Source organism: Gavialis gangeticus, unplaced genomic scaffold, assembly GCF_001723915.1.
Source record: "Gavialis gangeticus isolate Ggan-Ray unplaced genomic scaffold, GavGan_comp1, whole genome shotgun sequence".
Lineage (NCBI taxonomy): Eukaryota > Metazoa > Chordata > Crocodylia > Gavialidae > Gavialis > Gavialis gangeticus.
This window is the reverse complement of record NW_017729002.1, coordinates 24,323,042-24,333,912: the sequence shown is the minus strand read 5'-3', so window position 1 is coordinate 24,333,912 and position 10,871 is coordinate 24,323,042. Positions and strand designations below refer to the sequence as shown.

The following is a 10,871-nucleotide window of genomic DNA, read 5'->3' as shown; positions in this document are numbered from 1 at the left end:
AGGCTCCTACCCTGGGGGTTTTTAAGAAGAGGTTAGATGAACACCTTGCTGGGGTCGTTTGACCCCACTACTCTTTCCTGCCATGGCAGGGGGTCGGACTAGACGATCTGCTAAGGTCCCTTCCGACCCTAGAAACAATGAAACTATGAGTCCGGCACAGCCCCGCAGCCCTCCCGGGGGTGCATGCCCCCAGATCTGCCTGCCAGATGACAGGAAGCTGCTGGCAAGTGATAGTTTTGCTTGTCAACACCCTGAGGTGCAGTTTCCCAGAAACCTCTGCACCTATCTCCTTGAAACTTGGCAGGCTTCATGCCCTCAGAAGTGGCTACCATCCCCTGCAAGTTTCATCAGAATCAGGCAAGAAATGACAAAGTTATAGGCAGTTTCATGCTTCCCCATTGTAGCCTATGGGCAAAACATCAAAACAGTGTTGAAACAGCAAAACAGTTTTGATGAAATGAAACAGAACAGTGCTTTCAGAACAAAATGAAACACTGTTCTGTCAAAATGTCAAAATGGAAGTTGAAGTGGAACAGTGCTGTTTTACACAGCCCTACCTGGCAGCACAGTCTGGGGAGAAGGTGAGCAGCCAATAGTGGTGAAAGAACAGGTTAGGGACTATTTAGAAAAACTGGACATGTACAAGTACAGTGGGGCCAGACAGGATGCACCAGAGTGTGCTGAGGCTTTTGCATGATGTGATTGCAGAGCCACTGGCCATCATCTGTGAAAACTCGCTGTGATTGGGATAGGTCCCAGATGGTTGGAAAAGGGCAAATATAGTGCCCACATTTAAGAAAGGGAAAAAGGAGGATCCAGGGAACTACCGACCAGTCGGCCTCGTAGCAGTCCCTGGAAAATCATGGAGCAGATCCTCAAGGAATCCATTTCCAAGCACTTTGAGAAGAAGTAGATGATTAGGAACAGTCAGAATGGATTCACCAAGGGCAAGTCATATCTGAACAACCTGATTGCTTTTTATGATGAGATGACTGCCTTCGTTGATGCGGGGAGAAAAGTGGATGTAGTGTACCTTGATTTTAGCAAGGCTTTTGATATGGTCTCCCACAACATTCTTGCAGACAAACTGAGGAATACAGGCTAGATGAATGGACTGTAAGATGGATAGAAAACTGGCTGGATCATCAGGCTTAGAGGCTGGTAATCAATGGCTCAATGTTTAGTTGGCAGCCAGCATCAAGTGGAGTGCCCCAGGGGTTGGTCCTGGGACCACTTTTGTTCAATATCTTCATCAACGATTTGGAAGATAGGATGGAGTGCATCCTCAGCAGTTTAACAGATAACACCAAGCTGGAGGGAGTAGTAGATACATTGGAGGGTAAGTCTAGGATTCAGAGACAGCTAGACAAATTGAATGATCAAACCAAAATAAACCTTATGAGGTTCAAGAAGGACAAGTGCAAGGTCCTGTACTTAGACCAGAACAGTCTCATGCACCACTACAGGCTGGGGGCTGACTGGCTGGGCAGCAGTTCTGCAGAAAAGGACCTGGGGGTTACAGTGGACAATAAGTTGAATATGAGTCAACACTGTGCCCTTGTTGCCAAGAAGGCTAACAGTGTACGGAAGATTGGAAGAAGGCCAGTGTAGTGCCCATCTTAAGAGAGGGAGGAAAGTAGATCTGGGGAACTACAGGCCAGTCAGTTTGACCTCAATACCTGGAAAGCTTCTAGAAAAAATTATCAAAGAGACCATTCTTGACAAGCTGGCTGATGGCAGCATCCTGAGGGACAGCCAACATGGGCTTGTTGTGGGTTGGTCTTGCCTTACCAATCTCATCTCCTTCCATGATCAGGTGACATATCACCAGGACAAGGGAGTAGAGATTGACATCATATATCTGAACTTCAAAAAAGCCTTTGATCTGGTGTCCCATGATTTCCTCATGGAAAAATTGGCCAACTGTGGCGTCGGCTACATCACAGTCCGATTGCTGGGGAATTGCCTCTGATGTCAAACCCAGAGAGTAGTAATCAATGGAAGTGAATCATCATGGTGCTCCATGACCAGTGGTGTCCCCCAAGGCTGTGTCCTTGGACCTGTTCTCTTTACTGTCTTTATTAATGATGTGGACACTGGTGTCAGAAAAGTACTGGCCAAGTTCGCCGATGACACTAAACTTTGGGGTAGAGCGCCCACGCCTGAGGATAGGCTGGTGATCCAGGCTGACCTGGATGGGCTTAGAAAGTGGGTTGATATAAACCTGATATGGAAAAATGCAAGGTACTACACCTTGGGGGAAAAAACCACGCAGCACGCTTACAGGCTCAGTCGTGCTACGCTTGCTAGCACCACGGCTAAAAGACTTGGGGGTCACAGTTGACCACAAGATGAACATGAGCCACCAATACAATGTCACAGCTGGTAAAGCAAAAAAATGTCTGGCTTACATGCATAGATGTTTCTCAAGTAAATCTCAAACTCATTCTCCCGCTGTACTTGGCCTTGGTGAGGCCACAGCTGGAGTACTGCATCCAGTTCTGGGCTCCACAATTCAAGAAACATGTGGAGAAGCTTGAGAGAGTCCAGAGGCAAGCCATGCGCATGATCAGAGGGCAAGAGAATAGGTCTTAAGATGAAAGGCTGAGAGCCATGGGACTCTTCAGCCAGGAAAAGTGCAGGCTCAGGAGTGACCTGGTGACAGCTTATAAGTACATAAGGGGTGTGCATCAGGATCTGGGAGAACGCCTGTTCACCAGAGCGCCCCAAGTGATTACAAGGTTCAACGGTCACAAACTCCTCCAAGACCATTTTAGGCTGGACATAAGGAAAAACTTCTTTACTGTTCGAGCCCCCAAGGTCTGGAATAGACTCGCTCCAGATGTGGTGCAAGCACCTACTCTGGATTCTTTTAAGAAACATTTGGATGCTTATCTTGCTGGGATCCTTGACCCTAGCTGGTTCCTGCCCCTGGGGCAGGGGGCTGGACCCAGTGATCTTCTGAGGTCCCTTCTAGCCCTAATGTCTATGAAATCTATGAAATCTATACTGGGCTGTATTGGTAGGAGTATTGCCAGCAGATCAAGGGAAGTGATTGTTCCCCTCTGGTGAGGCCACATCTGGAGTACTGTGTTCAGTTTTAGGTCCCCCACTACAAAAGGATGCGGACAAATTGGAAGGAGGCTGAGGGAACTGGGCTTATTTAGTCTGGAGAAGAGAAGACTGAGAGGGGATTTAATAGTAGCCTTCAGCTACCTAAATGATGGTTTGAAAGAGGATGGAGCTAGATTATTCTTAGTGGTGACAGATGACAGAACAAGGAGCAACAGTCTCAAGTTGCAGCAAGGGAAGTTTAGGTTAGAATATTAGGAAGAACTTTCTCACTAAGAGGGTAGTAAAATATGGGAGCAGGTTACCCAGAGAGGCTGTGGACTGTCCATCCTTGGAGGTTTTTAACACTTGGCTGGGCAAAGCCTTGGCTGGGATGATCTAGTTGGGGCTTGTCCTGCTTTGAGCAGGGTGTTGGACTAGATGACTTCTTGAGGTTCCTTCCAGCCCCAATTTTCTATAATGTTAGTGCTTCCTGAACAAGTAATAAAAAGTTGCTGAATTTGGCACCACATTCAGAGTTATTGAAAAAAACTCTGTTGAAAGCTATTTCTCTGCAACTGAAAGCCTGAGTCTTCTCTAATTTGCACTGGTGTTATCTTGAAGTAACATTGTCAATGACATTTTGCTGGTGTAGAACTGGGACTGACTCTTTAGAGAACACCAGCAGGAAAAGGGCTGTTCCAGATCCACCTGACAGGTAGGGTGACCATTTTTTCAAAATGCAGAAGTGGGATACATGCCATTAAAAATGGGGGGAGGGGAAGATTGTACCACTGGCACAGCTTGGCAGAGCTCTACAAGAGATGAGCGTGGGTGGGGGGGGTGATGTAGGGCACCATCGGGGGGCAGCTGGAGGAGTTGTGGGGGGTGAGGAGAGCCAGCCATCGCCATCTGCCCCAGCCCCACATATGCACACATGGTAGAAGTGGGGCGAGTGCTGCTTTCCCTGGGGGTGGGGGTGTTCTAAGTTGTTTCAGCCCCTAATTGGCAGAGTATTTTAGTTCATGAGCATCCTTAGGCAGGAGAGTAAATCCCACTGAAGTCAATGGCAGGATGGAGCTCTTAGTTCAGGAGTTGGCAACCTGTGGCTATTGGCCGAATCCAGTTCATGGAGCCATTCTATCAGGCCCATGAAGCTGGTTCTTCTGCAGCAGTTCAATGAGGGGAGGCGGGGGATTTGGCAGGCAGTTGGTAGTGAGGGGCTTCACTTGGGGGCAGCAGGGAAAAGTGGCAGTGGCTGAGTCAGAAGCGCTGCCCCGCTTCGGACCAGGCTGGATAATCTGAGCCTGCCAGTCCTGAAGCATTGCTGACCTCTGCATCAGTGAGCTGCATGTGTGTGAAACTGTATTTCTTCCCTTTGCCATGTCTAAAGACTGTGGCTAGGTTGGCAGAACTCCAGTGATTCCAAGAACTGCAGACAGCTCTCCCCTGTGGTACACCGGTTCACTCCAGCAGAGAGAGTGCCCCATGAAGCACAAAGAGTTAATTCTTTAGCTTACTTTATCAGCCGGGGACGGGGGGGGAAGAGAGCTCCTGACACTGCACAGCACAAGTCATGTGGTGAGTTTTAGCAGCAGGATGGAAATATTCTCTTATTGTGCTGGGGAGGATTATTAGTGCATTAGTGGATTTAGAGTACAATTGTTATTATAGCCATCAGGAGCATGAAAGGTTGGAGTCTGCTATACTATCTGTATGTTGCGGGAGCATCACCATGCATTCACTGTCTGCAGAAGAAGAGTGTTTTGGGGAGAGATATTCATTGAAATGGAGATGAGTGGGGAATGGTGGCTGGAGGATAAGAGGTCAAGTCTCTGCTGTGTCCCCAAGCTTCCTGGGTGTGTCATATAGCAGCTATGTGCCTCAGTTCCCCTTTTGTAAAATGGGTCTAGAAGCACTGCCCTACATCCTAAAGGTGCTCTGGAGATACCTAAAGTAAAGGTTCTGGAGCAGTCACATACTACAGTGAAGGGGGGCAGTACAGGGCCATTACATAGAAATGGTACTCCAAGTTCACTTTGAGCTTGGTCACAGCCCATATGAATCAAATGTTCACGCACGTGACACTTTAGGAAGGAAAGAGAAAAGGTTCTAAACACGTCACTGCCACAAAATACTCTATCTCAATGTGTAGTTTCTAGAGCTGGCCAAAGTTGCTCACGTTTTGATTATTTTTACATTTTTAGTCAAATTTTGTTTTTTTCTATGAATAAAGTTAAAAATGTGGAATAGAGTTTAACCACTTGAATAGAGTTTTAACCACTTAGAGACTTGGGTGGATTTAATAATTTTTAAATGTTCATCAAAATTTTAAACGTTAGGAAATGGCAAAATTCTGAGTAAAATATGAAATACAGAAATAAGAGAATTTGTTAGTGTTCTTTTGTGCAGCTCTAGAATTTGTTATTCAAGTTTTAATATCGCTATTTTGAAAGCTCCTTGTAGATATAGGAATCATCCAGCCAAGTTGTAACAACATCATGTGACTTCACTGGCCAATCACAGAGCACAGAGAATTAATATTGCCTAGAGTATGCTCCAAGATGTAAGTGCGATGGGGGAAAACCCTGAGGGACTCCTTGCTGTAGTAGGTATAAAGTGCTTGGTGAATAATTATTTCCAGTCATAAACAAATGTTCAGAAATCGGAGTTGGTTCCTTAGCAGGTATAAACTATTTAAACATATCTACCCTGAAACTTGTACACGGGTGGTCTGTGAGCATTAAAAAAAGAGCTATGTTAAGTGAATAAATACGTTGTTATGAATAGCACGTTTAGCTTTAGCTTTCCATTTAAGATGGGCAAACATCAGGCTAGAGTACTGAGAAACCAGAGCTTTTCCCTCCTTCCTTCCCCACAAAACCCAGTTCTCACTAGGGATTGTCCATTATTTATTGCTCATTATTTGCATTACTGTGGTGCCTAGAAGCCCCAGCTGAGTTCTGATCCCTGTTGTGCTGGGCACTGTACCTACAATCTCTGCTTGTAAGAGTTTACAGTCTAAAAAGACAAGACAAGACAAGGGTACGAGGTGAGGGAGAGGAGGAGAGGTGAAGGGACTTGTCCAAGGCCATACAGTGACTGTAGGAGGACTCCATTTCTGGACTTTCCATCCATGTTTTTCAGCTTGGATAGTCAGTGACCCAAAAAGAGCTTGGGGCCAAATTAAGCCACAATTCTATTTTTATGCAGTTATAACCAGACAGATTTTGGCCCTTCAGCTTGATGTTTCTGAGCTATTAGAGCAGAGTTCAGGAGAACCAGAACCAGAGGCGGGTAAGTGGTGAATAAGCCTATCATGACCCCATCAAGATACACGTGTCCCTGGAGGAGTTAGCACTCACACAAGGCAGAGCTCACCAAGAGCTCAGGCCTGCTCCTCTTGAGAACCATTTTCCATTTTAATGTGAAATCCTTTGAGCCCTATTGGATCTTCAGTGTGGTTTAGCAGATGGATAGAGGAAAGCAGTTGATCTCAGACCAACTATTTCAGGTTCTGCTGTTGACTCGTTGTGTGGGTTTGGATAAAACACATGACCTCCTCACTCAGTGCTTCAGTGTCCTCATTTGTAAAACCGCGACTCAAAATCTTTGGGAGATGCTTTGAGATCACTGGATGAATAGTTATTTAAGGGCAAATTATTTCTATAAGCTCTTAGCAGCTAGTGGCACCACCAAATATGATTTGCTTTTCATTCACTGAGCAAAGCTGTGGACCAAACAAGATATTAAAGAGGAAAATTGTAAGTGATACAGCATGTTTTTATTTGAAAAGCTTTGGTACAGATTTCAACTGCTTAGGGACATTGGCAGCACATGTCCTGGCTTGAATGCTGCCTGTCATGCATTGGTTCATAAGGGGAGATTGCAAAAGATGAACAGTTGAATGCATCAAAATAATTGCTCTGCTGTTCTAATTATGGATGAGCAGTGCTGCTTTGTGGGGCGGGAGAAGAAAGGATGAATATATATATATAGCTCTTTTCCCTGCTTGTACAGGAAGCCTCTTCTGATAGGCCATGCTAGCTTTGTCTGTCTTGCATAAGCTTTAATCTAAAGTTAGAGATGTTTTTAGTTGATCTGTGTTAATGTTGGGTGGAATTAACAAGCATAAAAGAAGATCACGTGACTGCCCCTTTTCCCTTGCTTTATCGGACTCCGGCCAAAGCAGATTGACTAGAATCCGTCAGGGCTGGGCTGAAATCGCACAACTCTAAGACTGAGATGCCAGCAATCGCAGTCCTTTACAAAGGAGCCATCATTATTAGCAGGTAATGCCTCCAAACAGATAAACTGACTGAATGTGAGTGGCCTTTTGGAGGAGGGTAAGGAGATGAACAGAGGGGAACTTTGGGGAGCGAGAATACTGAATTCCTGACTATGTCATAGGTATTTAATGTGGGATCAACTGTTTGTTGCTGTTGCTGGGCACTAGAACTGCTCAACTGTAAAAAACGCAGATTTCTTTGTCTTCTATAGGGAAGTGATTTAGTAGGGAAGGGATGGTGTGCCTATTTCACAGCTCATAGACAATGATGCAGAATGAGAAAACCAATGGGAGTATCAATAGGATAAGGCAGAAGATTTGCCTCATCCAATCTTAAAGCTCTCCCCTGCCCCTTGGTTATTTTCTATGATGTTTATTCCTTCTCTCTATCCTAGACTAAGGAGCAGAGGTTAGGGGATATTGAATGGCTGTGGTCTTAGTTTGGAGTCACCTACAAAGCAAGGGGACAGTAAGGATGAAAGGGAAAACCATTTTAAAATAGGAAGGAACATAAAAAACCTCAGCAGCAAAGGCACGTGAACTAGTGTGCTGTTGTACTTGAGTCACTGCTCTCCTATGAAAGTCTCCCTTCCTCTTCCTTGATTCCCTAGGTGGGACAATGATTAATGGATAATCATAGTTTTCTGAGTTCTTACACATTAAGCATGAGTTTGTCAATGCTGAAGGCCATTTGCTTCCACCACATCTTTTTTAGTCCCTCACTGGGACCTTGAGTTGTCTGAAATCTGAAAGTGTATTACTTCTGGTCTTAGCACAGTTTGTTTGGGGTTTTATTAATGCATTCCATTGTTTGCAGATCCAAATGTATGTCTAATCATCTAGAAACAAATTTATGTGTAATCACCTAGTTACCTATTTTATGAAGCCTCCATCATGATGTTCCATTTTGGTTTGAATTAAGAGAAAGAGTCCCATGATTAATGGTACTCTTTCCTCCGACATTTATTCATATAATTCTGAAGGATTCTGCAGAGTAACTTTAATTTACTTGATTTGTTAGTATAAACTAGGGTAGCTTGGCTGAAAACAAAAGAGCTGTGCCCTTTTATAGTTGCGAATGTAGCCATCGATATTTATTTAGTGCCTTGAACATGTGCAATATTACGTACGTATTAAGGATGATACTAATAAATGTGTGGGATAAGGATTCTTTAATTCACTCTTAGTTCCCAGTCAGGAACTAAGGCTTGCATATATCTGTCTTGAAGGAGTATTTTCAAATTGCTTCAAGATGCTTGGCAAGGATCTAAATGCAGGAAAAGCAGCTTCTGTAGGTTTATGCCTCTCATTACCTGTTCAGCTTACATAATCTTAATGAATCTTCTTATATATCCATTTCTGTGCCTTTGCTGAGCCCAAGCTCGTATTTCAGTTCTGTTGAATGAGGTACTCCTTTGTCCTGTCAGGTAATCTCTAGGAACTAGAGAATTTATGGGGGAGGTTGAACTAGAGAGGATTTCAGTACTTGGCTGCTAGGGTCTGGAACCAGCTTCCAAGGTGGTGCAGGCTCCCACCCTGGGGGTTTTTAAGAGGAGGTTGGATGAAAACCTTACTGGGGTCGTTTGACCCCAGTGCTCTTCCTGCCATGGCAGGGGGTCGGACTAGATGATCTGCTCAGGTCCCTTCCGACCCTAGAAACTATGAAACTATCTTGAATATTTGGATGCTTGTGGCTTGTTAAAGTCCACCATTCTCATGTAAAGGGTTTACAGTGAGACTGTTCCTAGAGGACCATGAGGAGAAAGGTCTGTGTTTTAAACTAGTGGGGCTGATTCTAAATAGAGCTTCAGTAGCCAAAATAAAGAAAAATGTTGCAGGGGGGATTGCACCCCATACAGCAGTGAGGTGCAAGTCAGTGGCTTGATGCAGCCACCAGTCCTCCATCAAGGTCCCACTCAGAAGTCCTCAACATTGGTCTAATTCTGTTTCCACTGAAATCAGTCTCAGTTCCTATTATCTTTTTCAAAGAACCTTCATGATAGGAGCCTGCGTTACAGCGCTGCCTCGCTCAGGGAGCTTATTTTTGCCTTAACCCCAGGTACTGTGCTTTACTATACCATGCTGTTTTATATTCTACTATGCTACACTGCACTGATGAAGTATTGATTGTTGCAGGGTGGAAGATGGTATGTCCATCATGTCTGTGCTGCAAAATGGTCAGAACTGCTGAATCTTTGTGCTAATGGGAGATCAGAGTTGGAAGATGCACAACCTCTTGACCTTTCCAAACTGTTTTGAAGTTATCTTGTTCATCCAAGTATATTAACATCATGGCTCACTTACTTGTTTGGGTGACTGGGGATCCCAGGCTTTGGGAATCTGAAATTCCTGATTTAGACAAAACCTGGCCAGAAATTTTTTGCTGAATTTTCAGTGGAATCAGTTACCACAAATTGTTTGTCAAGGGTTTTTTGAGTGATAGATGTGCTTTAGCTTGATGATTATGATGGCAGCCTGGCGTGTAGGAGACAGAAGTTTAAGGTGTGTTACTCTATCTTTTTTGAAGTGATCTGGGATTACCCCCCCCAAAAACCCTCTGCTCTAAGTCAGGCAGAGCAGGTACTTGACTCTGAGTCTCCCATCTCACAGGACAGGTTGTCAAAAGAAATGAACGTAGGTATGTGAACATTGCTTATCCTTGTTATTGACTTGGGATATGTTTTAACACCTGGGTATTGATACAGCTTGGGCTGTGGTATGTTTGAAATCACAACCAAACTCCTTTGTTATAGATTGCATCTGTTTGCAAGATTGGAGGGTTTTTTACAGTAAACACTTTCAGAATATTTGCCCAGAGTTTCATCTAATTTTTGCGCAGGTTTATATGTTAAGTAATTCTCCTAACCTGAATGAAGTTATTCTACATCAGTGGTTCTCAGCCCGTGGGCCGCATGCGGGCTCAATGAGCACACTGTTGCGGCCCATGAGACAGCCTATTAAAACCTTTTTTAAATGGATACACAGGAAGTAAGCTGTGTGGGTGCGGCCCACATAACACATTGAGAGCTGCAAGTGTGGCCCACTATGGCGAATAGGTTGAGAACCACTGTTCTCCAAAAATACGTGAGGAACTGAACACAAACTGTCTCTTCATATCAGCTGTGACTGTGAGGTGTTGGTGACCATAGCTGGGTTTGCATATGTTAGTTTGTAATTTTGTGAATACATATGCTTTTGCTCTCTGTCAGCTTGGACTTCAAGTGTGGATTTGTGTCTTTCATGCTATTCACGTTTGCATGGCTGTAGCAAAGTTATGTGTATGGACTGAGTTTCTGTATGTGTGCGTTTATTTGTTGTCTTGTGTCATTAGTCATGGCCTCCATAAACTGTATCTGGTTTCTCTTCCAGGACACTAATGGGACCATATGGAATGGATCGTACTGTGCATTGTATTGATTTCTATGACTGCGCAAATGGGCTGGGTGAGTACCACACACACAATACATGAGTATTAAAGGAAGTGGAACATCACTCAAGATTTCAGTGTTTTAGTTCAATATCACCCTGTATC

General features: G+C 44.3%; 1 protein-coding gene across 3 annotated transcripts in view; it reads left to right on the top strand.

The window, feature by feature from the left end:
- LOC109290865 (syntaxin-binding protein 4-like) overlaps nucleotides 1-10,871 on the top strand; it is a 141,460-nt gene that overhangs the window by 55,189 nt on the left and 75,400 nt on the right. Inside the window, exons 1-2 of one of the 3 annotated variants that reach the window (XM_019507685.1) lie at nucleotides 7,189-7,343; nucleotides 10,709-10,782. In XM_019507685.1, coding sequence (XP_019363230.1) covers nucleotides 7,297-7,343; nucleotides 10,709-10,782 — 121 coding nt within the window. In that variant the 5' untranslated portion in view covers nucleotides 7,189-7,296. Of the gene's footprint in view, nucleotides 1-7,188; nucleotides 7,344-10,708; nucleotides 10,783-10,871 lie in introns of those variants that run through there. The other 2 variants (XM_019507684.1, XM_019507686.1) reach the window with 2 other exon arrangements.